General features: G+C 59.9%; 10 protein-coding genes and 4 non-coding genes across 14 annotated transcripts; 10 read left to right on the top strand and 4 right to left on the bottom strand.

The window, feature by feature from the left end:
* Positions 1-295: 295 nt before the first annotated feature.
* On the bottom strand, positions 296-2134 carry A1Q1_00790 (uncharacterized protein; the record flags this gene model as incomplete). The annotated part of the gene is made up of 2 exons (XM_014328484.1): positions 296-1760; positions 1818-2134. 2 exons carry the CDS (start codon positions 2132-2134, stop codon positions 296-298), a joined length of 1782 nt encoding a protein of 593 aa, XP_014183959.1.
* A 5487-nt stretch (positions 2135-7621) lies between these two features.
* On the top strand, positions 7622-9574 carry A1Q1_00789 (methylenetetrahydrofolate reductase (NADPH); the record flags this gene model as incomplete). The annotated part of the gene is made up of 2 exons (XM_014328483.1): positions 7622-7708; positions 7877-9574. The coding sequence occupies 2 exons, from the start codon at positions 7622-7624 to the stop codon at positions 9572-9574; spliced, it is 1785 nt and encodes a 594-aa protein (XP_014183958.1).
* An 831-nt stretch (positions 9575-10405) lies between these two features.
* Positions 10406-10494, top strand: A1Q1_t097. The gene has a single exon. It is a non-coding gene; the product is annotated as a tRNA-Lys (tRNA).
* Positions 10495-11927: 1433 nt separating this feature from the next.
* On the top strand, positions 11928-13229 carry A1Q1_00788 (uncharacterized protein; the record flags this gene model as incomplete). The annotated part of the gene is made up of 1 exon (XM_014328482.1): positions 11928-13229. The coding sequence occupies one exon, from the start codon at positions 11928-11930 to the stop codon at positions 13227-13229; it is 1302 nt and encodes a 433-aa protein (XP_014183957.1).
* A 401-nt stretch (positions 13230-13630) lies between these two features.
* Positions 13631-15239, top strand: A1Q1_00787 (translation elongation factor; the record flags this gene model as incomplete). The annotated part of the gene is made up of 2 exons (XM_014328481.1): positions 13631-13787; positions 14005-15239. The coding sequence occupies 2 exons, from the start codon at positions 13631-13633 to the stop codon at positions 15237-15239; spliced, it is 1392 nt and encodes a 463-aa protein (XP_014183956.1).
* A 213-nt stretch (positions 15240-15452) lies between these two features.
* On the bottom strand, positions 15453-16607 carry A1Q1_00786 (uncharacterized protein; the record flags this gene model as incomplete). The annotated part of the gene is made up of 3 exons (XM_014328480.1): positions 15453-15827; positions 15872-16489; positions 16557-16607. 3 exons carry the CDS (start codon positions 16605-16607, stop codon positions 15453-15455), a joined length of 1044 nt encoding a protein of 347 aa, XP_014183955.1.
* Positions 16608-16898: 291 nt separating this feature from the next.
* Positions 16899-19695, top strand: A1Q1_00785 (uncharacterized protein; the record flags this gene model as incomplete). The annotated part of the gene is made up of 6 exons (XM_014328479.1): positions 16899-16923; positions 17058-18141; positions 18184-18435; positions 18715-18746; positions 18789-19063; positions 19117-19695. 6 exons carry the CDS (start codon positions 16899-16901, stop codon positions 19693-19695), a joined length of 2247 nt encoding a protein of 748 aa, XP_014183954.1.
* Positions 19696-19766: 71 nt separating this feature from the next.
* On the bottom strand, positions 19767-20719 carry A1Q1_00784 (nuclear mRNA splicing protein; the record flags this gene model as incomplete). The annotated part of the gene is made up of 2 exons (XM_014328478.1): positions 19767-20638; positions 20701-20719. 2 exons carry the CDS (start codon positions 20717-20719, stop codon positions 19767-19769), a joined length of 891 nt encoding a protein of 296 aa, XP_014183953.1.
* A 1327-nt stretch (positions 20720-22046) lies between these two features.
* Positions 22047-22140, top strand: A1Q1_t098. Its single transcript has one exon. It is a non-coding gene; the product is annotated as a tRNA-Ser (tRNA).
* A 637-nt stretch (positions 22141-22777) lies between these two features.
* A1Q1_t099 lies at positions 22778-22887 on the top strand. The gene has a single exon. It is a non-coding gene; the product is annotated as a tRNA-Ser (tRNA).
* A 264-nt stretch (positions 22888-23151) lies between these two features.
* Positions 23152-23232, top strand: A1Q1_t100. Its single transcript has one exon. It is a non-coding gene; the product is annotated as a tRNA-Ser (tRNA).
* Positions 23233-23474: 242 nt separating this feature from the next.
* On the top strand, positions 23475-24753 carry A1Q1_00783 (uncharacterized protein; the record flags this gene model as incomplete). The annotated part of the gene is made up of 5 exons (XM_014328477.1): positions 23475-23756; positions 23801-24063; positions 24108-24130; positions 24213-24509; positions 24560-24753. The coding sequence occupies 5 exons, from the start codon at positions 23475-23477 to the stop codon at positions 24751-24753; spliced, it is 1059 nt and encodes a 352-aa protein (XP_014183952.1).
* A 340-nt stretch (positions 24754-25093) lies between these two features.
* On the bottom strand, positions 25094-25941 carry A1Q1_00782 (60S ribosomal protein L24 (L30); the record flags this gene model as incomplete). The annotated part of the gene is made up of 3 exons (XM_014328476.1): positions 25094-25306; positions 25387-25542; positions 25861-25941. 3 exons carry the CDS (start codon positions 25939-25941, stop codon positions 25094-25096), a joined length of 450 nt encoding a protein of 149 aa, XP_014183951.1.
* Positions 25942-26562: 621 nt separating this feature from the next.
* A1Q1_00781 (protein required for respiratory growth) lies at positions 26563-27813 on the top strand (the record flags this gene model as incomplete). Its single annotated transcript, XM_014328475.1, has 1 exon — positions 26563-27813. One exon carries the CDS (start codon positions 26563-26565, stop codon positions 27811-27813), a length of 1251 nt encoding a protein of 416 aa, XP_014183950.1.
* Positions 27814-27826: the final 13 nt, after the last annotated feature.

The following is a 27826-nucleotide window of genomic DNA, read 5'->3' as shown; positions in this document are numbered from 1 at the left end:
GTTGCGAGGATGCGTTGCGTTGCAGTGCGGAGGTGCGGGGTGCGGGGGAATGGTGCGGAAATGTGCGTTGTGGTGTGATGTTTGGGGGGGTCATTATAGAGTCTGTAGTATCCTAACCTGGTAACCTCGTCTCCCGATGATGAGAGCAGAATCGAAATCCAAAATTGAGAAAGAGGAGAGAGAAAAAATGAAGTTGAAAAGGAGAGCGTAATGTCGAATGATGGATGAACTGATCAGATCATCGTGGAGAATGAGGAGATGCCAGATGCCGTGAAATCTCGTCTATCGTTGAAGTCTACTGCGTTCCCTTCGCAGAGCCCTTGGGCGGCGGTGATCCGCTGACAAGTCCGACGAGGTTGGTGCTCGAGTTCTGAACGCTGTTCGCGGGCGAAAACGAGTTGGACCGGCTCATGCTCGTCGACGCCAGCGGGCGCAGGTCGTTAGCCGACGGCCTCCGCGAGCCGGCACGCGAGTTGGAGCGCGACATGAGACCGAGGAGGTTCTTGACACTGTTGTTGCGCACGGGAGTAGGTTCTCCGAGGATGGGCGCCGTGGACGGGATCGGGCTGCCCGGCGCGACGGCGATCGTGCTGCGGCTCGCGGCGTCGGGCGCACCGGGCTGGTTGTACATCCAGGTCGCGAGGAGAACAATGGCGGCTCCAACAATGAAAGTCGAGGTGATCGGGTAGGCGAAGAGAACAACAGAGGCAAGGAACGAGATGATGATGGAGAGCGAGGTCGCGAAGCCCTTCATAATGTTGTCGCTGTAGCGGATGACGATCGCAGTGATGAGACCACCAAACGTCTGGGTCAGGACAGTGCCGATCGCCCAGCCGTTGAAGTGGGCAAACTTGGAAGCGACGTTCTGGACCCACGACATGCCCGCGTTGTGGCCGGTGAAGAGGATGGGAACCAGGGCCGGGATAAGCGAGAAGAGCGAAAGCTGCGTGTTGCGCACCCAGAGGTCCGAGTTGCCGCCAGAGCCAGTCTTGAGGATGAGCTCGAAGTAGACACCGGCAAGGCCAGAGGTGAGACAGGCGAGAGTGACGGCCATGAAACCCTTGAACGGGTGCATTGCCATGTCCTCAAGGAGGGGCTTGTCGCTCGAGAGGGGGACGTCCTCGGTGACGTCAGGCGAGATGTCGCGGAGCGCCTTGTCCGAGACAGAAGCCGACTCGACGGCGGCAGCGGCGGCGTGGGCGGGGGCAGAGGTCGTCTGGAGCTGAACGACACCGACACCAATGGCGAGGAGGACGAGGGCGATCCACTTGGAACGGTTCAGGCGCTTGCCAAGCATGAGGACCGAGAAGAACGCGGTCGTCAGAATCTTCATCTGGTACGTGACCTGGAAGGTCGCGACGTCGAGGTTCGAGGCGGCGACATACTGGAGGTTGTTCTGGATAACGTAGAGAATGGCGGGGACGGCGAGCTTGTAGCAGTCAGGCGAGAAGACGGAGCGGCGCAGAGCGTTTAGCCGGGAGAGCGCAAACATGCTGCAGCCCTTCCTGACGGCACGGGCAGGCTGGGAAGCAGGCTTTTCAGCGCCCATGAGGTCACGCTCAGGCCAGTTGGACTGCGACGAGCTAGTCCACGAGTCGTCGATACGCTTAAGCGCGATAAGAACCGAAATCGAGCCCTTAAGCAGCTCGTTCATGAGGACAGCCGCCGCGGCCGAGTACGTTCGGTTGGGGGGCGTCAATATTCTCGAGTAGTGCATGATGATGGTGAGGAAGGCGTTCTGGAGGGCCAACGTGACCAGCCTGCGTTGTCAGTCGTCTTCCATTATACACCAAGCGCGCGGATCGCTGAGCACTCACGAGAGCCACTTGAGCTCGATTCCAAAGAGCTTGGGCGGGGACTGGTCGCGGTCCTTCGCAGGCATCATCGTAACCGGCTGGAATCCGGGGTACGACTTAGAGTCGTTGAACTGCGTTATGATGGGCGGCGTGCGCATGTACGGGGTCGACGTTCCAGAGTTGGTGCCACCGGGCTGGCTGAGGGCGAGACGAGCGGCAGGGGCGCGAGACGTCGGGCTACCGCCCTTGTTCTGCGATCCGGAGCTGCTCTCCATGCTCGAGGTGCTGATCGCCGCAAGGGGCGGGGAGCCTGGCGGAGAGGAGGATGAGGCCGACATGGTTCTGTTTATTGGGCCGAGAGAGAGGTTTCGAGTTGCAGTGGGGAAGACGAAGAGACAGTGTCAGCGACTCGAACAATTTCTAGAGGGCCGGGGGTTGGGTCGGACACATGCGCGGGGAGGAACAAGCGGAATGGGAAAGATTGCGATGGGAAGGAGAGGGAGATAAAGAGCGGGGGAAGGGGGGAGGCAGCGGTCGCATTCGGCAAGGGCGTCGCCATGGGCTCGGTGCCAGGAGCAGAGAGAGAGAGAGAGAGTGCGTGCAGGTACAGTGGGTGGTGGACGGAGCCGTGAAGGCAGCCGTGTGGACCAGTGTGCGTCAGGCCCTAGAAATCGCAGTCGGGTGGCGGAGGCCAAAGCTCTAAAGAGTCCTGCCCCGTCTGTGCGCACCCGTCTCAATCTGCCGGATGGCCCGGAGACTCCTGACGCTCCGACCGCCTGCAACTGTGACCGGGCACCTGCCAACCTGGCCAGCATCCTGGGCCATCCTGGGCACCTGGCGTGATCGCGGACACTCTCTTGTTCTGGGCGAGGGGGGCGCTGGCGCTGGGCGTCCGACCCATCATGGCCATTCCAGCCTGCTCAGCCAGCCGGACGCCCTGCCTGATCCCTTCTCATGTCGACGCCCAACTTTCCATCCTGGTTCCTCGAGCGCTGTGGTTCGCTCTCCAGCTGACCGAAAATGTTTTGTTGTGCTCACCTGGACAGTCTGCGCTTGGGGCGGGTCACTCCGACTTCGAAAGTTGTCTTGGTCTTGCTGCCCGGCACGTCGCGGGACTCGCGGGCGGTGGTGTTGCCGGTGAGAGTGTAGGGGTTGCTGTAGGTGCTGGGCGAGGTGGGGGACGGTAGAACGTGGTGGTCGTCGGCGGCGGGGAGTTGTTGTTTGCGGTGGTGAGAAACAGAGGTACGGCGCATCGCCAAGATGGCAAAGCGGTTTTAATAAGTGAATGCAAAAGATGACGAGTGTGTTGTTGGGTGCTTCGCAAAGCAAGAAAGCTAGAGGCTTGAGGCTAGCTGCGCAGCAGTTGGCTGTTGATAGCGGAGGGGGAGAGGGGCGGGGGTGTGTGGGTACGGAGGGTACGGGGGGCCTAGGAGGGCTAGAGGGGGCGGGGCTAAGGGGCACGTGAAGGGAGGACGTGTGAGGTGTGTGAGCGGCGATGAGGGGTCCGATGTGGTAGGCGTTGTTGTCGCAGCCGCAGTCGAGGGCAGTGTACGGTGTCACGGGGTTGTGGCCGGTAGAGTCTGGGGCCTAGTCCCAACCTAGAGCCAAGCAGAGTTTCAGACGACAGACGGCGGTGCGTGTGGTGGTCGTACCTCAGCGAATGAATGCCGATAAGCGGTGTTGGGTGAGGATGGGTGACAAGCTGCGAGGAGAATTGCCTTAGACAGCTCGTGGGCGTAAGCGGGCCAAGCTGAACCGGAACCCAGGGAGAGCAGGGTCGCAGAAGGATAAAGGAAGCGGTGGGCAGTGGGCGCGGGCGTGGTGGGGGATAACGATGCGATGGGAGATTGTTGCGCGCAGTCTGGGCTTTCTCGGTATGCTGTTGACGGACTGTGGATGCTGGCTGGCCGGGTGAAGCTTTGAGCTCGTCGTGCGTGGTAGCCAGCGTCAGCGTTTGTGGGTGGGGGCTGAGGGCCGAGGCGATGGGCGCAGAGCCAGAGGCAGGTCCAACGCACACGGTGGACAGCGTCCAGTGTTCTTCCGGCCAGTCAGACAAAGTGTATTAGGGAATTGCTAAGGGCCATAAGGGCCGGCACAGGGTGCTGCAATAGGGCGTCATTAGGGACGCCGGTGCAGGCCTTGGGCTGCCTGCGCGCTCTGCCGGCCTGCCGATTGGGGGAATGTGCCTGGCCAGTTCACGGCCAGACGGAGTGCTACCTCGCTGCATCTTTGCTCCTTGTTCCGTGCTTGTGCCGGCCATACCGGGCATCTGTGCCCTCCTCGTCTACCGAGCTTAAAGCCCTTTATGCCCCCTGCTGCCTCGCTGGTTCATCATGACCGTCTGGCGAGGAACACCCGGTCGCAAATAGAAAAGATAACGTCCTTGGCTTTTCCGGTAAGCCGACTCACCCCTAATGCGAGCTGACACTGACATCGGACTGACTACTGACTGTGTGCAAGACATCGTGTCCGTGACATGGGTGTCCGCGGTCACTGCGCCCCAGGCGCAGTAGGCCATGGCCGATTACTGGCTAGCCGCCGAACGGTGGTTAGTAGCTGTGCAACTCTACTTGGCGATGCGTCGGGCAAATGACCGTTGCGATACAGGCTGAACGGGCTGCGCTGCAGCAGGCGAATACGCTGGGCGTGCTGGGCAGCGCGCTATGCAAAATGTGCAATGTTCAATTCGGCGCCAGCCTGGGCGCAGCAGGCGAAGCGCAGGAAGCGCCTGGGAGCGCAGCACACGGTCAATGTAGACCAGAGGTCACTCGAGGGCGGACGACGAGCGACTGCGCATTTGATCAGGTCCCAAAATGCGCAGTCGATCCCCCTGCCCTGCCTCGCAAGCCTCTGCCTCCACCTCGAGGGCTTCCCCTGGCCCTTCCCCCTTTCCTAGAGCTTGGAACCACTGATAACCACCTATTATACGCACTCTCTATATTGCTGTATTCATGCGTTGGAGGAAGAATTGTAACTTTACTTGGCCGTCGCTGTGCTCGCTATGCTTGTTGATCTTTCCGCTCCACGAGGGATTGGACCTGGTTGGCGATCAAGCGCACATTTTCATGCATACGGAGGTCCCCAGCCATTGACAGTTGCGACCGTCAACCTTTCCTGGAAATTGCCTCATGCCGTAAATTCAAACTATACTCCGCGAGTAAACATCTTGGATCTGTGGCTGTCCCTCTGCACTGACTTTCTGGTCTGGCCACCGCTTTGTGCCCAGAACAATGCACTGCCAAGTCCGGAGCGGATCGAGCGGAAGCGCAAGCCAAGGTAGCTTTCAGCGATGTGCTGGCTGCGTGCTGCGCCTGTACACAGGTGGTGGACCGCGCTGGCGGCTCGTTCCGTCGGACATGAGCCAGGCACGAAGGAACGCAAAGGCAAGAGGGGAGAAAGGGAGTCAGGGACGGCACCAAACATTGCAGAAATTGTGCCGAAGGCAGCCTGCAGCCTTTAGCTAGCCTGCCGACCGGATGGCTCCAAGGTCGGTTCGGCTGAATCAAGCAATGTTCGTCCCTGTGCATACAGCACACCGAGATCGCAATCCATCAACAAAGAAAGCCGCAAGCGAGGGCCCAGAGCGTCCAAGACCGGAGGCTTGGAGGCTGCAGAACAGCAGATTGAGGCAGATCCATCGATCCAAGGCCAGGCCGGAAGAAAAAAATTGTGTACTTCCAGCGCAGCTCAGCAGCGCAGCAAGTAGTGCGCACCCTCCGGCGCACTGGCGCACTGAACGCCCCCGGCAGCAAAGTGCACATCCATTCCGCAGTCGTCCAAGACTTTTTCTTCGTGCCTGGATAATGCGCAGTCGCCCATCTCCTCCAATCACCTGGCTTTCAGCTCTTGGTGGCACCCAACCTACCGGAAGGGGCGCCTGGCGCTCGTCGGCGCGCCTGGTGGGTGGATGCTGCGCGACATGGCTTTGCAGGCTTTGTAGGCTTTGCTGGCGTTCATGACCTGTCGCAATGTCTGTGGCGCCTCTAACGCTCGCTCGCACCCTGTTCACCGGCTCGCCCTTGGTCGCACCCCTGCGACAACCCCTGTTTCCACCCCTGTGGCATCCGGCGAAAGTGGTCGTCTGACCATTCCGCCCCGTCTGACTGGCCGTGCAAGGTGAAACGGGACTGGTTCCTCACCGCCACGCGTGCCATGCGCGCCACGCGTGCGCGCGTGCATATGCGTGGAGATGCATGCAATGCCTGAGCCTGAACAAGGGAACCTGTCTGCTTGTCCTGAGGTCTGTCCTGATCGAAAATCGGCCAACCTGATCCTGGACCTGGCACATTGCCCGGCACACTGGGGCACTGGGGCAAAAGATGGCGGATCCTGCCCTCCGCCCTTATCGCCACACGAGTCTCACGCGTAACAATAATAACGCAGCACTTCTCCGATGAAATGCGAGGGCGCGAGTGGGGAGCGGCGCCACCCCGGACAGCCCGGCTGGCTTAAGGCTTCTCCCTCGCACTCCTGCAGGACCCACAAGAGCACAAAAGAAGGCGGGTGCGGCCAATAGTAACGGACTGCACGCAGGCTCTGCAGCTGCGTGGAAACCACGAGGCGCTTTGGGCGAACGGATCCAAATTCTGCACGGTCAAGCGCTTGCGAATGCTTGGCCAAGTAGGCAGGTTACGAGGTCAGATCTCAAGAGCGAGAGCGAGGCGAGGCGAGGTCATGAAGATCCGAGATATGATCCGGTCAGAAGTTGACAAACACGTGAAAGCACTGCCTGCCTGTTATCTATATGAATGCGCGTGCCCTGTCTCCTCATCATGTATCAGTCGGATCCGTGCAAGAAGTCACAGAAGATTTGTTTTACGACTCTCCGCACAATCCCAACTTTTTTTCTGACACCAGCCCAGTCTCACCTCCACACTGGGATATATCTGGCTCAAGGAGGCTCAGCGAGGAGTTTGGGTGGAGGTGTCATTCCGATGCGGCGCTGTGGGTTCGGAATCGCAGTGAGCAACACGTGATTGCGACATTGACTTTGGCTGCCTTCATTGGCCCGTCGAATGGGCCATTGCACAAATCCCGGCCAGCTCGTCCGTTGATGCCTTTTCTGCTAGTCCGCGGGCTTACGGCTGGGTCGTGTGTGTCAGGAGGCGGTCTGCATCAAGGAGCAGACGCAAGACACGCTTTCGGTCTGCCGACAACAAGAAAGACGTTTCAGAAGCAGAAGGAAGGCATGCACACAGCGCAGCATGCAGAAGCAGAAGCAGACGATCCTCCACGCAGCGGCAGAGTGAGGCCCCATGCCCGCGCCCTTAGTCGCCCTGCCGCCACTGACACGATGGAGCGTGATCGAGGTGAGGCCCCGGTGCGAACGACGGTTGCAGCGGAATCGGCGGGGGCAAATGCCCCCTCCACGTGGGGCGCCCCCTGCCAAAGGTGAGTCGATAGCCAACCACGGCCGAGTAACTAGACTGCTATCGGCTCAACCGGCGACTTATTCTCCAGAGGCACCACCATACATCCCCCCAGGAACCCACCAACCCGGCTGTCTGGCCTAGCTGGCTCAACGTCGACTCGGACCAGTAAAGTCGGAAAATCGACCTGACCACCGCTTCGAAGTAACCTTTGCTCTTACTACTCTCCCACCGTCTCAAAACCTGTCAGACACACGGCAGCTCACACGCCCTCTGACGACGACCGAGCTACGACCCAGATACCACCGTCTCCTCGATCGCTGCCAGGCGCTCAAGTAGGCGAACGGACAAACGAAACAGACGAGCCAGTCACCCACACACGTTCCATTACTCCGCTCCGCACCACCGCACCGCACACCACGCACTACCACCTGACCACCCACTGAACGAGCTACCATGAAGATCACTGACAAGCTCGCCAAGGCTGAGCGCGAGGGCCGCCCCTTCTGGAGCTTTGAGTACTTCCCCCCTCGTACTGCGCAGGTGAGTGGCAGCCAACTGGGTTGTTCGGAGGCCGAGTCATCGTTCGATGGCCGTGATGTAACGTGGCGCCGCTCGCGCTTCTTTGGCGTCGGGGCATGAGCACGTTCGCCACGTTCTGGAGCTTCTGGTAGCCCAAAGGAGAATGCAGCGTGACTGACTCTTTCGCAGGGTCTGCAGAACCTCTACGACCGTATCGAGCGTATGCGCAACCTTGGTCCCGAGTTCATCGACATCACTTGGGGCGCCGGCGGCAAGAATGCCGACCTGACGTCGTCTCTGGTTCAGGTGTGCCAGGAGACGATCGGCATTGAGACCTGCATGCACCTGACGTGCACCGAGATGCCGAAGGAGAAGGTCGAGTGGGCTCTGGCGCAGGCCAAGCAGTTTGGATGCCAGAACATCCTCGCTCTGCGCGGCGACCCGCCTGCGGGCTCGTCGACCTGGAAGCCGACGCCGGGCGGATTCGTCCACGCCGTCGACCTCGTCAAGTATATCCACAAGGAGTACCCTGGCGACTTTTGCGTTGCCGTCGCGGGCTTCCCTGACGGACACCCCGAGACGCCGCCGACGCCCGAGGGACACCACCAGGAGATGCTCTGGCTCAAGGAGAAGGTCGACGCCGGCGCCGACTTCATCTTCACGCAGATGTTTTACGACGTCGACATCCTCTTCAACTGGGTCAAGGAGGTGCGCTCGTACGGCATCACCGTCCCGATCGTGCCCGGCATCATGCCTATTCAGAACTGGCAAAAGTTCCAGACCTGGGTCCAGCGCGAGAACATCAAGGTGCCCGAGCACTGGTACGAGGCGCTGAACCCCGTCAAGGGCGACGACGAGCAAGTGCGCGCTGTCGGCACCAAGCTCGTTGGCGAGATGTGCCGTGCGATCCTCGCTAACGAGGAGTGTGGCATCAAGGGTCTGCACGTCTACACGCTCAACCTCGAGAAGGGTGCGCGCATGCTGCTCGAGGAGCTCGGCATGAACCCGAACCGTGAGCAGGTCGCGCCGCTGCCGTGGCGCCCCTCCCTCGCAGCCAACAGGCGACAGGAGAGCATCCGCCCGATCTTCTGGGCGAACCGTGTCGAGTCGTACCTCTCGCGCACGAGCGACTGGGACGAGTTCCCGAACGGACGTTGGGGAGACTCGCGCTCTCCCGCCTACGGCGACCTGGACGGCTACCCTGTCGCTATCAACGTGCAGCCCGCCGACGCTGAGAACCTCTGGGGCCAGCCGAAGTCGGAGGCCGACGTGCGCGAGCTCTTTGCGCGCTTCTGTCGCGGCGAGCTCAAGAAGCTCCCCTGGTCGTCGCAGCCGCCCGCCAGCGAGACGAGCATCATCTCCGAGAACCTCATCAAGATGAACGAGCGCGGCTACCTCACGATCAACTCGCAGCCGGCCGTCGACGGCGCCCCCTCGGACGACAAGGTGCACGGCTGGGGCCCGGCCGGCGGATACGTGTACCAGAAGGCGTACCTCGAGTTCTTTGTGCGCCCCGAGCTCCTCTCGCAGCTCATCAAGCGCATCGAGCGCGACCCCCGCATCACCTACTACGCCGTCAACAAGCAGGGCGACCTGCGCACCAACACGCACTCCGAGGGCCCTAACGCGGTCACCTGGGGTGTGTTCCCGGGCAAGGAGATTGTGCAGCCGACGATTGTCGAGGCCGTCTCGTTCATTGCGTGGAAGGACGAGGCGTTCGAGCTCGGCAACCAGTGGGCCAACCTCTACCCCGAGGGCAGCGAGAGCAACAAGCTCATCCACAAGATCATGGACGAGAGCTACCTCGTCAACATTGTCGCCAACGACTTCAAGGACGGCCTCGCCATCTTTGAGCCGTTCCTGCTCGACCAGCCCGTCGAGGCCTAGAGTGCCCAAGCTCGAGCCGAAGGCGAGGGCGAGGGTGCGCGGCTAGGCGGGTGCGGCGAGTGCAGGCGGCAGCCCATCCCCACTCCCTCCTTCCCAACTTTTTCTCTCTCAACTCACGACTCAGCAACATCTAAAACCGTAAGGCCCCACTCACGGCCAGGCTCAACCCATACCACAGTCCCGGCATACCCAAATGATCTCTATACCCACACTCAACGTTCCCCCCAGAAATTGCAATACTTGTCCAACCAAATTGTAGACCCTCACTTGGTCATCCGCTCGCTTGAAACCTTGTCAAAAGTATACGAAGTATGACCATCCATTTTTGTTCCCAACAACAAGCCCCCACAAAAGAGGTTCAACTCCTCCACATATTTAACTCAATTAGTATCATTAGAAATCCCATCATGCATGCAGTATCAATCTAGCACTGGTCCGAGCGGAGCGAGAGACGCGACGATGGGCCCGATGGGACTCATACGAGGTTGTGGGCACTGATCAGTGTGGAAGGGCAAGCGCCGAGCATCGGAGTATCGACTGCAGACATTCCGCAACGGCCCTCACGCCGATCACTTGCGCCCCCTTCCCTTCCCTCACTGCTCCTCACCGCTCCGCCCGGATCCGCCCCCTTGCGCCTCCTCCGTCCTTCGCTTCCTTCGCTTCCTTCGCCCCTTCGGCGCTCGCACCACAGCCATCGCACCCTGCTCCGCCAATCAACCCCGTCTTCTGCCAACCATCGATTCTCATCCATCCCTGCCTCAATACAGCCCAAACTCAGCGCGTTCGCAAGCCTGCGCGCCAGCGCAGCAGACACGCATCCAGCGACGACCCGCCTCGTTATATCAGTCGGTAGATAGTGTGACTCTTAGTCTCTATGCCGATAGATCACACAGTCATGGGTTCGAGCCCCATACGAGGCTTGTTTTTGGCTCTTGTGGTTGCTGTGGACCTACGTCGGGGTTGCTGTGGACCTTCACTAGGGTAGCGGGGACTGCTGGAGGGACTGGGAGGAAGGAGGGAGGGAAGGAAGGAAGTGTGTGTCGACGAGGTCGGGAGGTGTGGAGGGCGTTGAAGCGGTGAGAGTGGGAAGTCTGGCGAGGGGTAGGGGCTGGATTGAGCCTTCGGAGAGTCTGAAGATAGCGCACTTGCGCTTGGCACTGCATTGTATTATGAAAGGCTCGCTTCATGGAGACTTATGCGAGGACATGCGGATGCGATGCATAAGCTGACGCACAGATAAATGAGTGAAATCACCTGCCGATGTCGGTCGGGTCGGGTTCGGTCCGAAACAAGGAGGCGCGATTTATTCTGCTGGTAGTGGAGAATGCGCGAATTACATGACTGGTCAGGCCGTGAGAGAACAACTGATACATGAATAGTCTTGCGGAAAGCGTTGAGAGCTTTGAGAGTGAGAAAAACCGGAAGAGGAAACAACCCGTGTACTGAGAAGCAGAGAATGAGAGAACCGGGAGTCGGAGTCAGAAACGTCTAGTGGAGTCGTGAGAACATGGTCGTGAGAACAAGAAAGCAAGAAAGAATGGAGCGGTGGGCTAGCGGCGCTTCTTGCTCTTGGAAGACTTGTGCTTCTTTGACGACGAGTGCTTCTTCTTCTTCTTGGGCGTGAACTCGGGCGGGTCCTTTGCCACCTCGTGCACGACGGCGACGAGGACGGCGGCGACGGTTGACGCGACTTTTGTCAGTTCCACTGATTCCCACGGATGATAGTGAACTCACTAGCTTTCGGGACGCGGAATCCCATCGTCGTCTGCTCCTCTCAATGGAGGGTATAGGAGCGAGTAAGTGTTGAAGAGATGGAGAAAGATATGGATGGGATGAGTGAAGATATGCTAAGACGTGAACATGAACGGATGTTCATGAGCGGGCTACATGACCCGGCGTGACGGCGTGACCAGCCCTCTTGGCGCCGATCGTTAGCCCGTGATGGACCCCGCTAACGGCCTCGTCCTTCCCTCAGTCACGACAAACGCATCCAAGTGGTCAGAAAAGACCGCAGGTCTACTTGCAATGCATCACATGCCCTTCTCCTCGCTGTTCTGCGTGAGACAGTGCATTGGGATCTGTGCATGACAAAGGAGGCGCGAATTATGACGCTGTCGAAATGGGTACCGGTTATCAGCGGAGATGGCCGATCTCCGGGTGTGGTCGGCAACTTGGGCTGTGCCGATCCTTCATACCTCGAGCTTGGTCATCGTCCCTCCTCCGTTCGCCGCATCCACTGCTATCCACAGAACAATGGTAAGACGAGGCTTTTGGGTAATGCTGACGACAGGTATGGCCTCACCGGAGCCCGGCGCGGCGCGTGCTCGCGAACGAGTTCCTCGTCGCCGAGATCATGCGCTACTGCGACCGCGGGACATTAGCGGTGTGTCTGAGAGTCAACAACACCTTCTTCGCCGAGGCAGGCAAGGTCCTCTACAAGATCACGCCCGTCATTGGAAACTCGAACATTGGCTCGTTCTTCCTCGGCGCCCTCGATGGGTTTCTGCCGTTCATTGCAGACCCCCTCGGATGCTCCAGGCACTCGTGTCCACTTGAAAGACGCTTCCGGTGGCGAAACGTCGAGTGCGGCTCGATGGGGGATGCGGAAGCGAGGAGATCAAGACTCAACGCAAAGTATCTCTCCATGCTGACTAGGGATGACCTGAGCCGCGTCAATTTCAAGGCGCAGCTGCTATCCTACGTCAAGGTTCTCAGCATCGGATCACACCACTATTGCTATTGCAAGGCATACGGAGAGTATGCGGGCGGACTACTGTCGAACCTCCACACTCTGCGTGTTGTGCCGAAACCGATGGGCATACAGGAAGTCGACGCCCTTGATCCCGAGATTGTGCGCGAACCACTCGAGTCACTCTGCGACAGCACGGGACAGTGCCCGCTCATGTGTAGCCTGATCTTCCACTGCTCCAAGGTGGTCTTCCGCAACCTCGATGGAAGAGGAATTTCGTACTTCGGAAATCTGTATCCCGAACCGCCGAATCTGCGAGAAGTTGTGTTTTTCGCGCCACCATGCCAGAAGAGGCTGGAACCGCCCGAAGACCCCCGTATTCCCGAGGTTGGGGAAGGGCCCTCGGACGACATCTGGAACATTGCCTGCGCCTTCACCCGCACACCGCTCGTCAAGCTCGTCCTGTGGCAGGAGTGGGAGGGTGAGGCTCAGAATACGGTCTCGGAGCCAACACGCAAGTCCTCTGTGGCCGTGAACGAGCTGGTCAGCCTTCCCTTCCGCGTCTTCCGATCTTTCCATGTCGACCGCTCCAACCGCCGCTACATCCTCGTGGGGCTCGACGATGTGCTCTGGCGCCCCATGGGCACGCTCGTCTGGAACTGGCAGGAAGCAAACGAAAACGACGATGAGCCACGCGAGCTCATAGATCCCGAGAAACTACCGGCGTGGGTTAACGACGACCAGGACCGCGAACGTCTCGAACGGGAAATGAATGCGCAGAACAGACAACTGCTTGAACTCGCCAGGACGGAGATCGAGAGCGGTTTCCCGACCCTGATTTCGGAAGAAGACTTCCCCGAAGAGGAACGAGCGGAACTGAAAGGGGCCACCGTCGAGATGGTGGGCTTAGGGCAGTATCTCGCCAACGTGAAGGACAGGAGGGCAGAGGTCAGCGCTGACCACTGATCGTGTGATCAACAAGCATGAGGCGCCCTTCTGCATCAGCACTACAATCGCATGCACACATCTGTTCCGAAACCCCTGTGCTTGTCCATCGCCCGCTGTCCCATGCATGAAAGATATTCGGGCACTGTGCAGTAATTCGCGCATGCTTGGAAGATGCGCGCATACGGTGGTGGCCACCAGCAAGCCCTGCAGGCTGGCTGCGCGCCACACGCCGGGACGATCGGGTTTATGCGAGAGGGCCACTGAGATTTCCTCCGATTGCCCTTAGTGGAGGGGAGGATCCGCAGAGGATTCGCTGTGCAGCCGCCCGCCGCGAGATTTCGATTTCAAGACAGTCGTCCTTTGGACTCTCTCGTCTGTGTCAACCCCCCTTCCCTCTCCTCCCAAAAACACCAAAAACGATGCTCCGCTCCCGTATCCAGACCGGCCTCGTCGCCGCCGCCCGCGACGCCCGTGCCGTCCGCGCCGTCCCCTCGGTTGCCCGCGTCGCCCAGGTCGCCCGCATCAACACCGCTGCCCGCGTTCCCCGTGCCGCCGCTGCCGCCATGGTCCCCTCGAGTAAGTATCGACAAGCTGCTCTGATGCAGAGCGTTCAGGCTGTTCTGCAAGCGTCAGGAGCAGGAGAGAACGGCGTTTAGACGTTTCGTCGTTTGTTTTTACGACGTTTGCGTGTCGCGATCCCGAGGCAATTCATCTCGCCGGTGGAGGTCATGAATGGCCAACTTTCCCAAAACCTAAAAAAAAGTCTGGGAACACCATCGCTGACGTCCCGCAGCCCTCGGTGCCATCCGTGGCTACGCCGCTGAGGCCGGCGGCCGCTTCGCCCGTACCAAGCCCCACTTCAACATTGGTACCATCGGCCACGTTGACCACGGCAAGACCACCCTCACTGCTGCCATCACCAAGCACCTTTCGGAGCAGGGTGGTGGTAAGTTCATGGACTACTCCCAGATCGACAAGGCTCCCGAGGAGAAGGCCCGTGGTATCACCATCTCGACCGCCCACGTCGAGTACGAGACCCCCAAGCGTCACTACGCCCACATTGACTGCCCGGGTCACGCCGATTACATCAAGAACATGATCACCGGTGCTGCCCAGCTCGACGGTGCCATCATCGTCGTCTCGGCCACTGACGGTCAGATGCCCCAGACCCGTGAGCACCTGCTCCTCGCCCGCCAGGTCGGTATCAAGAAGCTGCTTGTCTTCATCAACAAGGTTGACCAGGTCGACGATCCCGAGATGCTCGAGCTCGTCGAGATGGAGATGCGTGAGCTCCTCTCCGAGTACGGCTTCGACGGCGACAACACCCCCATCGTCATGGGCACTGCCCTTGGCGCTCTCGAGGGCAAGGACCCCGAGCGCGGCACTGCCAAGATCCAGGAGCTGATGGACGCCGCCGACAACTGGCTCGACGTCCCCGAGCGTGACCTCGACAAGCCCTTCCTGATGTACGTTGAGGACGTCTTCTCCATCTCTGGCCGTGGAACCGTCGCCACCGGCAAGGTTGAGCGTGGCACCATCAACAAGGGTGCTGAGGTCGAGATTGTCGGTCTCGGCAACCCCCTCAAGACCACCGTCACCGGTATCGAGATGTTCCACAAGGAGCTCGAGCGTGGTGAGGCTGGTGACAACATGGGTGCCCTCCTCCGTGGTCTCAAGCGTGACCAGATCAAGCGTGGTCAGGTCATCGTCGCCCCCGGCTCGATCAAGTCGCACAAGAAGTTCTCCGCCAACCTCTACATTCTCTCCAAGGAGGAGGGTGGCCGTTCGACCCCCTTCATGAACAACTACCGCCCCCAGATGTTCCTCCGCACCACCGACGTCACCTGCTCCCTCACCTTCCCTGAGGGCACCGCCGACGTCCACGAGAAGATGGTCATGCCCGGAGACTCGATCGAGATGGTTGCCGAGCTCATCCACGACATTGCCCTCGAGGAGGGATCCCGTTTCACCCTCCGTGAGGGTGGCCGCACCATCGGCACCGGTATCGTCTCCAAGCTCCTCGACTAAGTATCTTCACCTCTTGTAGTCTCTTTACCACTACTGTTAAAAGTCTGTGGCGACTAGCGGAGCATCACAACGCATAGTTCGCAGACGTATCATCTATGTACCATCATATGCATCAACCACTCAGGCAGACAGCCGAGGGCACTGGCACTCAATCGCGGCACAGGTCTATGGTCTAGGGCAGATTAACGTAGATTATCACTGATGCAGAGCAGACTACAGAGCGTCCATCATCTCGGACATACCAAAGGCGCTCTCCTCCCACGCCTTGGTCGTCTCGTCAAGCTTCTCGGTCCATTTCCGAAGGCTGTCGAGCGCCTTCTTCCTGTCCTCGCTCTCGGGCTCAACACGGATACGCTCGGCGATCTCATTGCAGACCTTGCGAGCTTTGGTGCCGAGGTCTCCCATCGCCTCCTTGATGTCGGCCACGTCCTGTCCCGTGCTGAGTGCTCCAACGGCCTCGTCGAAGGCGTTGGCGAAATCCGACCCGGCACCCAGGATCGAAGCGCTCGGGAGCGCCTTCGTGATCGTTCCGAGGGGAATGTACCGTGGCACGGTGGCGTGGAGGATCTGGTGCAGGCCGAGCAACGGCTTGGACTGTATGTCAGTTACAGGCAAACAGTGCAGAAACTCACGGCCTCGGCTCGTCTTCGCTCCTCGGGCGTCATGTTTCCTCCCAGCGTCGCCTCGAGGTCGGCAAAGTCGTCATCTCCGAGTCCCTCGTCGCCGAAGGGGTTCTCGCCCTCCTCGTCCTCGTCCTCGAGGCTCTCCTTGAACTCCTCCCAGGCGTCCTTGACAAGCCCTCCATCGCGCTTCCAGCGCTGAACGAGCGCATCAGCCTCAGTCCGCGGCAGCTCGGCAAGCGCATCAATCGCCTCCCACACTAATCCCGTCTGGGAGAGGTACGCATCATTTCCGGACTGGATCTTCTTGACGAGCGCCTCCATGTATCGGCTCAGTTCCCGGCCGAGGGCGGACACTCGCTCAGCCCAAACAGCGGTGATGAGGGAGCGCAGCGGCGGAGTCGTGTTGTCATAGGGGCTCGCGCCGCCCAGGAGCCGGGTGCACCCGACGAGCTCCTGCTGAGCAGCGAGGATCTTGCCTGTTAGCGTCGTGATCGTGCTTGTTTTAGCGGGCGAGACGGAGAGCGACAGCGCAGTTACGTCCTGCCTCATCTGGGCCGCGGCACGGGTCACGAGCGTCATGAGGTCCGGCGTCGTCTTCCCCGGCTCGGTCGCGGGCTCAGACGCCAGCTGCGGCTCCAGCGCAGTCACAGTCGAGGCGAGTTGCTCGCCCACAGTCGAGAGCTGCAGAACACACGCGTCTATCGTCAGCTTTCCCCAACACTTTCAGCCCACCGTTGTCCGCCATTGTAATATCGTCGTGCGAGGTAGTGAGGGAGAGTGGTGTACCTTCACTGGGCAAATTGTTGATCCTCCATTACGGCCCTGGTCCCCGTGTGGCCACTGCTCGAAGGCTCGATGTCGGTGGAGGTCGAGGGATCCGCACAAAATTATCGTTACGTAATATACAGCTTCGTCATGTTTAGTCTGGGCCTCACGCGCCGCCGCCAGGATGAGCACGCGCCTGATCTCCACCACGCTCACGTTTACATCGCCGCAACCTTCATCTCCACCACCCCTTACCGCCCATGCCTTCGTCATGATGCACCCAACACAGGAGACAGGTAAGCTATCACCCTCCGTCGAAAAGCTGACATAAGCGCTCTCCTGCGACATCGACGGCCTTCTCGACGGCTTGGGCGAGGACGACTTCAATCTCGATTGTGAGTTGCCGTGCTGCTTGAATAGCTGACCCCAGCCGACCCGCCGCCGTCCTCACAACCACACCCTCCGTCCGATGACCCGTTCGACGACTTCCTCTCCCCAACCCCCATCCCCGCCGTTATCCCCGCCACCGTGTCGTTCGGCACAGCCGGCGGCAAACGCCTAAAGGGACCTAGCGCGGCTGCCCTCCAGCGTGCGCAGAAGTTGATGCGCGAAGCGGAGCGAGAGGTCGAGGAGCAGGAAGCGAAGAGGAGGAAAACGGAGGAGGAGCGCGAGAAGAAAGCGGAGGAAGTGTTGAAGGGGTTCCCGCCGGCTCCAAGTTCCAGTTCGTCGACTTCACGAGATGGCACGATCGCCCACGGATCAACAAGCCGGCCACCACCTCCGCCTGAAACACCAACTTCTGGATTCTCATTAGGGACAGGAGGGAGTGCACCCCGACCGAGTGCGGAACGTCTCGCGGCTGCAAGGGCCTTACTCGACCAGCCGGCTTCCTCATCACCGCACACAGTTTCATCCCCAACTCGTCCATCGCCGCCGTCCGGATTCACGTTAGGCTCGGGACGATCGGCACCCCAGCCGTCAGCTGCCAGCCTGGCGGCCGCCAAGGCGCTCTTCGACGAGCCAGCACCAGGGTCTCCGAAGCCGCCACCGACCCCCGGGTTCCTGCTCGGCACGGGGCGTAGTGCACCCCAACCCAGTCCGGCGAATCTGGCGCGTGCCCGGGCATTGCTCGACGATGAGCCTCTCACGCCCGCACGGAGTACGCCGTCTCGTGCTCCGCTGCGGCCGACGACTAACACTTTCGACTCACCCGTCGCCACCCCGATGAAGGCGAAGCTCGGGTCACTGGGGTCACCAGCCACGCCGAGGCGGATAGGACTAGGCAGCCCCGCGCGAGGACGAAGAAAGCCGTTCTCATCTCCATTCAAGGCGCCCGGAGCGGCCCGGCCTCTACCTGGCTCCGGACTGAGGGCGCCAGCGCTCGTCCCACCGAAACCGGAAAGGATCTGGAAGTCGGTGTTCGACCTAACACCGCCACCGGAACGACAAAACATGCGCGACGCCGGGCTACAGCCCGGCCGGTATTCGATCAGTGACCTCGAGAAGCTGGAAATGTAGGTAGCAGCCTTGGTGGTATAACCTGATGACAGTCCCAGCGAGATCTGGCAACTAGACGTGGACAATGCGGCCGACTACGAGTTCTTCGAGGCGTCAGCCGGTGTGCGTCTCGGTGTGCGACAAGCGTTCGACGTCCTTAAGGCGGACGGGGCGGAGCTCGCGACCGAGCGCTGGGTCACGAACCACTGGGGACTGATCCTGTGGAAGCTCGCGGCGCAAGTTCGCGCAAAGCCGTCGCTCATCGACGAGAAATTCACGTGGACCGAAACCATCCACCAGCTCAAGTATCGGTAAGCTATATTCGATTTGCTAAGCTGACCCAAGATACGAGCGCGAGTTTGGCCAAGCGCAACGTCCCATTGTGCGCCGGATACAGGAGCAAGACTCGCCGGCTGCGCTGCCTATGGTGCTTTGCGTATCGCGCATTCACCGTCCGGAGCCAGAACGCAATGAACAGGGCCAACTCGTGCCGCAACAGCCTTATCTCACGCTCACGGACGGGTGGTACCACATCAAAGCGTTCGGTGACGAGTATCTCTGTCGTGCGATCACTCGTCGTCGCATCACAGTCGGCATGAAGCTCGGCATCGCGGGCGCACAGGTGAGTATGAAAGAATGTGTTCCAGCTGACGTTAGCTCCAAGCTGGCAACGACGGAACCGAAGTGCTCGATGCGTATGGCAAGTCCTACCTCTCGATCTCGGGGAACTCGACGCACCCGGCGCCATGGGATGCCCGACTCGGCGTGCAACGAGCACCCTTTGTGTGCGGTCTGTCCAGCTTGGCCGTCGACGGAGGAGTCGTTGCGCTGCTCGACGTCGTCGTATCGTTCGCGCACCCGATCGGGTTCCAGAATAAGAACGACCCACGGGATACCTGGAACGAGGACGAGGAAGAAGTCCGCGCGCGGGAATACAAGGTTGGTCCTTCGTAGCTGAGTCGTGTTCAGTGAAGCTGACAAGACAGGACAAGTACGAGTCCGAGTGGAACCGGCTGCAGGAGGACATGCGTCGAAACCTGGAACGGGCGGAAGAGCTCGCCTCTCTCCTCAGGGACTACGCCGAGGACGTCGACTACGTTGCCGGTTCTCAACCCCCGGACGATCTGGACGGACACTACGACGAGCTGCTCGAGTCACCAAACCCGTCAGGCGTTCTGCGCAAGCTCTCGGGTGCGCTCGTGGTGCACCTGGCACGCTACGCCGCTCGCCGCTATAACGAAGCGGTGCAGGAGGAGCGGTGCGTCATCGAGTCCACGCTGCGGGAACGCTGTCCGCCGCGCGCCGTGCGCAACTTCCGCATCATCCGCGTTGAGGACGCGCGCCTGGGCTCCAAGCCGAAGAGGAGGACGTGCCAGATCACCATCCCGGATGCTGTAACTTGCGGTCTCGACTTGAGCGTCGGGAAGAGGTATCAGATCAGCAACCTCGTACCGAACCGGAGGGGAGACTGGCGGTGGCCCGTTCGTCAGGATGCGACGGCCGAGATCGCCCTTCACGCACGCAGGAACACGAGATGGAAGCTTGTTGAGGACGGTGAGAGCAAGCATTAGATGTAGATACCAATATGTTGTAACATGCATTTTGTGTACAAGTATAGATACAGCGCTGTCCAGGTCGAAGTCTAGTCCGAGTTTGATTCCGAATCTGAGCCGTAAGCCGCGAGTCCGCCGAGTCCGGTCGACTTATTCGCTGCCGGCGGGTCCTTCGGTGGTGAACTCTTCGGGGGCGGGGTCTTCGCCCTCCGTAGCCGAATACGTGGGGTATGCGTCTCGAAGGCGTCCATCTTCCTCGCGGTATTGTTGCGTACTCGCTGCGCGAGCGCTTCCTTGCCCGCCGTCTCCCTACTCCATCCTGGTCCTTGAGCCTTCACGACCTCCTTGTACAGCTCCCCGTCCCCCTCCCTCGCTGGACCGAGGTGCACATCATCATTGAGCCCGAACTTCTCCCTCGTCGCGTCGTCCGCCTTCTGTCCCCTGAGCATCTCGGCCTTCTCGGCCCTGAGCCTTTTCCTCAGACGGGCGTTGACCTCGTACGGATCTCCCGCGATCCGCTCGCTCGCACCCTCGAGCTCGTCCAGCCGTGCCTGCCGAGAAAGAGTGGCGTCTCGCTGCGTTTCGCCCTTCTCGAGCGCCGCGAACGCGTCCCCGTCCACTGTCGCCTTGAGCCCAGCCTGCTCATCCAGCCCGCCGCGGTCCTTGTTCAGGTCATCCGTGTCGAACACGCCCCATCCGCCTGACTCGGCGCTGTCCCACTCCTCCGCCTTCCGCGTCAGACCAAAGTTGATGACATAGGCTGCGTTCTGGGGATCGGTCGCGATCTCGAAGGGCGCGGAGCAGAGATGGCATTTGCACAGGAAGGCAAAGATTGGCGTGCTGTAGTAGTTGCCCGTCTTGCGTTTCTGCGCGTTGTACCGCACGCCGGCACCGATGTGGTTCTGTTCGTCAGCTCCCTCTGGACAAGCAGCAGCTGTGCCCGCTCCTTCCCTTCTGTCCCCTGAAAAGCACCTAGCCCATGCGTCCGTTAAATACAGGTGTGGGAGGCCGAGTGATACGCACCTTGCACGAGTCGCACCATACGTTGAACGGCATCTCGAAGCGTACAGTCAGCACGCCCTGGTCGATGTTGCGCGCGCGCTTGCCGAGGGCATGCTTCTTGCCGGCTGCCGCATTCAGCGTCGAGTGTTTTCGCGGATCATAGTCGGGCGGAATGTATCTGTGCTGTTAGCTAGAAGAAAAGGCTGAAGGAGCTGGGCACTCTGTCCTGGGCTCCGTGCTATGACACAGCTCCAAGCGGGTGTTCAGCTACCACTGAGGAGGGTGGACGAGGAGGGAGCTGGAGGAGATTGGAGAGGGTTGATGGGAGGAACTGGACATACCGATTGAAGCCCTGCATCTTGCCCGAGCCCCAAGAGGGATGCAGCGAAGGTAAAGGGGATGGATGCGATCGAGCTGAGATTTCAAGTGGAGGGAGTTCGTGATGTTGGGTGGCGAACGCCTTATCATATTTGGTTCCGTCGGTGGCGGTGATGAGTGGCAATATCCATCACGGAAGGTCGTGTGCGGAGGATGAGGAGCTGCAGATCATCTTCCCCCGATAATCGTCACGTCTCTTGTCAAGAGACATAACAATGACATAGAGATGGTGGCTCGAAAGGGTAGGACCCTGCTTAGCGCTGGTAGTGAGCCGCAAAGAGCACAGACGAGCTCAACTATCATGACACCTTCTTCCCATGTCTCGGCAGCCTGGATCAAGACAGACAGATCAACAATGAGAGTGCAGGACGCACCTGAGTAGTCTCTCTTACAAAGCAGGTGTCTCTCACTCTAGGGAATAGGATGGACAGCTACGCAGTCAGAAGCTATCGACAGTCGGCTGATGATGAGCCATACAAGACAGTACTCCGTAGGCTTTCCTTGCCTCTCACTCTTCATCGTATCATGGCCTTGGTTTCAGCACCTCGAAGTCCTCGTTCAACCTTAAGTACTGCATGGGCGTTCTCGCATCTGCGACTTGTGGTAGACATCATCTGCCTCCCGTGCGGGTCCCTGCTCTTCATAACCAACAAATGGTAGGGAAAGGTAGTAGACGACTTCGTTGCGAAAACATTCCATACACGAGCAGACAACTACTTAAGGCACTTTCAATGTTCTCCTGCCCCGATTACGCTAGTCTGAAGGCATAGCAACCGGGTAGACCGATGTTTCTGGGGGCGTTCCAGGGTCTTCGAAGGTAGGGACGGATCGAGCTGTGAGGCAGCCCCTATCCTCTTCGTCCCCCTTGTTTCTAGTCGTCTGACGCTGCCCAAGGTCGACGCAATCTCTAGGCATGGCTGCAATAGTTCCTCGCGCGATCGAGAGCGCCGGCAGGGACCTGTCCGAGCTGCGGAAATGCTGAACATGTCGGTGTTGTGGCGGAGTGGTTAACGCGATTGACTAGAACTTGAACAGTTCGATCAATTTCCTTCGGGAGCACATGTTCGAATCATGTCAACATCGTTTTTAGCTTTCTGCTGCCCTCCTGTGGATGCTGGAGGCCTGGGAGTAGGTTGGGAAGCGTTTGGGGTGTGCTGAGATCAGTCGAGAGGGAAGGTAGGCGATTCTGAAGTCGGATGCGGCCTAGGGTTCGTTTGGAAGGCTGAGTGGGGAGTCGCTACCCATCACAGCTTGCGCAAGTTTCTGAAAGCCCAAGCAGCCGCTGTCATGACTGCATCGTATATCAGAAGGTATCCATAGGAGGCAGAAATCCACCTTGGGATGGGTGACAGTGAATGTCCGATCCGCCGACTTCGTCTACCGTTCACCCACACTTCAGTCATCACATGCTCCGCTGCATTTCCGGATGCGCCAAATGCTCATATCTGCTCCTTCTTATGTGGGGTTTCTGGTAATGCGCTTCTTTTTCCGGACTTTGGGTGTATGAGAAGCGCCGACTTGCTGCGCCCGCCACGGGGTGGCACAGCTGATTACCTCAGACATCCACTCTCCCATCTCCCTCGCGTCCTTTTCCGTGCTTCTCAGATTCATTCTTTGCCGGCGCAACCTCAGGTGCATCCTCTCTGCTCTTGGTCCTCCTTTGCGGACGGCAGGGGCCCCCGCGCCTCGATTCCCAGCGCCGTCGGTTGCTGACGTGATCGGCGTTGTGGCGGAGTGGTTAACGCGGTTGACTCGAATGGTCTCGCACTTCGAGAGGGGTTCTGCAATCAACTTCCTTCGGGAGCGCATGTTCGAATCATGTCAACGTCGTCTTTTTGGACATCTGCGGTCGCTAATGCCCCGGAAAGGTGTTCAGGGAGGACAGGGGGAGCCAGAGAACAGGTTTCAGAAGGTGTACGCGAACATATGCCTTGAAAGACTACTACGCATATTAACGGCCTATTCTTTTCCTCTCTTCACCTCTTCAACTCAACTTCCAGGAGCTCCACAGCCGTCACCCACCTCCGAAGGGTCCTCGCGGCCGCCGGAGCGACCGCCCCGCCACCACCGAAGCCCAGCAAAGCTGCCATATCCGGTGTTGTGGCGGAGTGGTTAACGCGATTGACTAGAAATCAATTTCCTTCGGGAGCACATGTTCGAATCATGTCAACATCGTTTTTGCTCGTCTGCGAGCATCCTGCCATCTTTTAGGAGCATGCAGAACCTTCAGAACGTCGAGTGGTTGGTCAGGAGGGCGGGAGTGACCCTCGAAGGAAATTCGCCCCTGCCGCCACAGGTACCGCGGTGGAGGTTAGCCACCGTGGGAAACTGACTGACCCACCTCCACTTTTGAACTCCTCAGATTTCAGAGCGACAACAATCACATTGGTCCAGTGACGTACATCAGCATCAACGACATGGCTCGGAGAAACAAGGCGCCCAAGGCCAAGGAGCCCGAGATCGACGACGACATCCTCGACGAGGACTCGGAGGTCGACGAGTTTGAGAACTACAAGCCCGGCATGGCCGAGGAGGCGTATTCCGGCGAGGAGGATGAGGACGAGGAAGGCGAGTTCGAAGGGGAGTTCGATTCTGAGGACGAGGGCGACGGAGTCGGCATCTACGAGGCGGACGACTGGGACGACGAGGCTTCTGCGTCGGACTCTGACTCGGAGGACGATGACGAGGGGCCCAGCATGGTGAGCTCACAAAGCCTGCACGACGAGCTAACAAAGAGCGCAAGCTGCAGAAGGGCCTACAGGATATCCCACTGGACACGCTGCGCAAGGCCCAGAAGGCGCTGAAGGGCAAGGGGAAGGAGGTGGACGAAGACGACGGCCTGACGGCCAAAGAGCGCAAGCTGCGCGAGGCTAAGGCGAAGCTCGCTAGCCTGCAGCGCGCGAAGGGCAAGGCTGGTGCCGTCGAGTCTGGCTCGGACTCTGGCTCGGAAGACGAAAGGGACGAGAAGCGCGATGGTCGGGCACAGAAGCGCGACAACAAGCATGCGTGAGTTGCAGCTTCCTCTACGTCCTAACTGACAACCAGGCCAGTGGCGATGTCGACGAAGAAGCAGGTGAGCCGGTTCCGACATGTCGTGGACGTGCCGCGCGTCGATCGGCGTGATCCGCGCTTCTCCTCCCTCAGTGCGGGCCAAGTGAATGCCGAGCTGCACTCGAAGGGATACGCGTTCCTCCCCGAGATGCTCGAGAAAGAGCGCTCTCAGCTCAAAGACGAGGTGAAGCGCCTCTCCAAGCTGGAGAAGACGTGCAAGCTCGTCGAGAAGCCGGGCGTCACGGCTCAGCGTGAGGAGAAGGAGCTCCAGCTGTCCAAGGTCTTGAACCGCCTCAGCAGTCTCCGTCGCGAGCAGGCCGAGCGCGAGGTGCTCTCCAAGGCAAAGCGGGAAGAGCGCGAGAAGCGCGAGCAGGGCAAGGGCGCTTGGTTCATGAAGAAGTGTGAGTGGTTAACAAGCTTCCTGGGAGAGTTCGAAAGCTGACAAATGCAGCGGAGAAGAAGGATCTGCTTCTCAAGGCGCGGTTCGAGCAGCTCGAGCAGAGCGGCGGCAAGAAGGCTGTCAACAAGGCGATCGAAAAGAAGCGGAAAAAGGTCGCGGGCAAGGAGAAGAAGTCGAGGGCCATCATCGAGAACAGCAACAGGGGCAGCAGGGGAGATGGCAGCAAGCGGAGGCGCGTGGTTTAGACGAGTTATATGTTCTGGTACCCATGTATTGTTATATCATAGATCCACTTCGAAGACTACATCTCGCTGCCGCGGCACGCAAGCTGATCTGACACACGCCCCGACCGGACCCATACTGCTATCTGCACACTTCGACGAGATCACCTTTGGCTTCGGTTAGTAGCTCCTCCTGCAGATAACAGAATGCTCGGACGCCGCAGCTCCCTCAGAGTATGCTCGGTAAGTGCAAACCAGTACATGGATGCGTGGCCATATCCTACAAGTCGTCCACCATGATTGCAAAGGAAATAACCAAACACCTCTTCAAAAAGTCTCTACAATAAAACTTTAGAAGAAGCTTTTAGCGACCACCCTTGCCACCCTTGGCGGCCTGCTTGGAGACCTTGGGGACGTTGGCACCACCCTGGGGGCGGTTGGCCTTCTTGGCGGTCTCCTTCTCACGCTTCTGGGTCTTGGCCTTGGTGATGGCGGCCTGGCGGGCAGCGGCACGAACCTCGGGCTTGGCAGTGCGCTTAGCCATGATGGAGGCAAGGTCGGCACCGACAACACCACGCTGAGAGTCAGCTTCAACGATTTTCGATTAGCTGGCGGCTGGCAGCATCGCGACATCGCGAGCAGCTCATGTCTACTCACCTGAACCTTCACGTTCTTCCTGCTGCGCTTCTTGGCGACCTCCTCAGTGATACCCTTCTTGTGCATGCGACGGTAGACCTGGGTCCAGGCAATCTTGCGGGGGTTCTTGCGCTGGAGGAAGAGGGACTCGGTCTTGGAGCCCGAGAAGCGGAAGGTCTGAATGTCAGCTGGCGTCCCTCAGTCGACGACTCCGAGACTTCGGTTTCGGCATCGACAATCGGGGCACAGGCAAGATTCCCAGCAACAGCACACGGCGACTGTCCACGCATGATCAAGATCTTCGCCCTCCTCAAATCTTTTGTCCCGGTCGAACTCGCACTCCGTCCGCTCTTCTTCGTGTCACCCCTCCGCATCTCTCATTCCAATGATCTGCGCTTCGCCGTGCCTTCTGCCGCTGCCTGTTCGTGCCATGCCCGACTCCCAGTTGTCGACGATCCGATTCCGTCCCTTCTTCGCTTTATGATCGATTCGCACCTTGGAGTCACCACGGACGTAGACCTTACCCCTGGAGGGGTAAACCTTGAAGCCGGACCAGTCGCAACGATCGACACGCATTCTGCAGCATTAGCGACTGTTTGGACGCCATCGATGTCGACTCCGAGATCATGCCGGCCGGTTTGCTTAAACGAAACGCGCGACACCAAATTTCGATCTTCAATCGTCCGGTCTCTCGTTCCTTCCAACAGCTAGCTCCCTTCCTCAGATCGGTCGGCGTGGACGGTCGGTCCGTTGTCGTAGTCGGTGTCGGCGTCGTCGGTCCAGCATGATCTCGTCGGGGCGACTCACGTTGGGTAGTTCTGTGCTGGGTCAGTTGAGAAGACGACACTGGCTTGACTAGGCAACGACTTGGTAGCGGCAGTCCCGGCAGAGACTCGCTGCCACGGGAGCAAATTGGTGCGTACCGAAACTCGAGAATCTCGCGTGGCTAAAAGCCGATGGACACGTGTCAATTTTCATACCGCCGACTAACTCGGCGTGACGCTCACCTCCACTTGTAAGATCTGACCCATGAAAGCTGCCGAGGATTACCCGGTGGCCTGGAAATTCTGACTCATGACGTTGGGACGAAGATTGTTGACACGCCACTGAACCCTCCCTTCACTCACAAACCACCGCATGCAATGCATGCGTAACTTGACACCTCGACTCCCCCGACTTGCCCGACTTGCGCGCAGCATGACGACCAAGCCGACAACACCCATCTACCCCTGTCCCCTGTCTGGGCTCAGTTACGAGCGCTCGACGAGCCCCGTCCTGTCCATCCCGGACGAGCTCAAGCCGGCCCTCTCCGCCGCCGCCGCGCACCTGAGGGCTGGACGCACCGTCGCCTTCCCGACCGAGACGGTGTATGGCTTGGGTGCGCACTCGCTCGACCCCGACGCCGTCAAGCGCGTGTATGCGATCAAGCGCCGGCCGGCGGACAACCCGCTCATCATCCATGTGGGCGGCATGGACATGCTGCGCCGCCTCGTGCCCGCGTCCTACGAGCTGAGCGAGCTCTACGCCGCGCTGACGGACACATTCTGGCCCGGCCCCCTCACGCTGCTGTTCCCCTCGACGAACCCGATTCGTATGCCCGCGCACCCCCTCGCGCTTGCTCTGATCCAGACTGCCGACCTCCCAGTCAGCGCGCCGAGCGCCAACTCCTCAGGCCGGCCTAGCCCCACACAAGCCCAGCACGTCAAGAACGACCTGGACGGGAGCGAGGGGCTCGGCTGCATCCTGGACGGCGGGGCGTGCGGCGTCGGCGTCGAGAGCACGGTCGTTGACGGCCTCGCCTGGCGGAAGGGCGGGGGCGGGAGCGTCAATGTCCTCCGTCCGGGAGGGTTGGGAGTGGAAGATGTCGCTCGCGTAGTCCGCGCCGTTGACGAGAAGTATGGTGGCTCGACGCAGATCCTCCTGCACGGCCGGCCCTGGGTTCCCAACGCCAACGCGACCGAGCCAGCGCCGAAACCAAAGGACGACGCACCCCCCTCTACCCCCGGGATGAAGTATCGCCACTACTCGCCGCGGATACCCGTGTTCCTCCTCTTGCCGTCGAATGTGTTCCCGACCCGGCCTCGCATCTCGCCCAGTGACTCCAGCGCTGCGTCCGTCGTCGCCGCCATTCGCGCCAAGAACCCCCGTCTCGGCTTCCTCGGGTTTGAGGGCTCGCCGCTCTCCAAAGCCCTTGAGGGCGATGCGGTAGCCGTCCGCCACTCGCTCGGCAAGGACGCCGCCAGCGCGGCCCAGAATCTGTTCGGCGGCATGCTCGCGCTCGAGCAGGAGGGCGTGGACGCCATCCTCATTGAGGGATGCAGCGATGATGGCCTCGGCCTCGCCGTCATGGAGCGCGCGGGCAAGGCCGTTGGCGGAGGCGGCGTGAGCGGCGCCCTCGGGCAGGGAGAGGGCGCGAGCGCCTCAGGCCGTCTCTGGGTGCAGGTGTAGGTGGGGAAGGCTA

This window comes from Trichosporon asahii, assembly GCF_000293215.1.
Source record: "Trichosporon asahii var. asahii CBS 2479 unplaced genomic scaffold scaffold00003, whole genome shotgun sequence".
NCBI classification, from domain to species: domain Eukaryota; kingdom Fungi; phylum Basidiomycota; class Tremellomycetes; order Trichosporonales; family Trichosporonaceae; genus Trichosporon; species Trichosporon asahii.
This window is presented reverse-complemented; position numbering and strand designations above follow the sequence as displayed.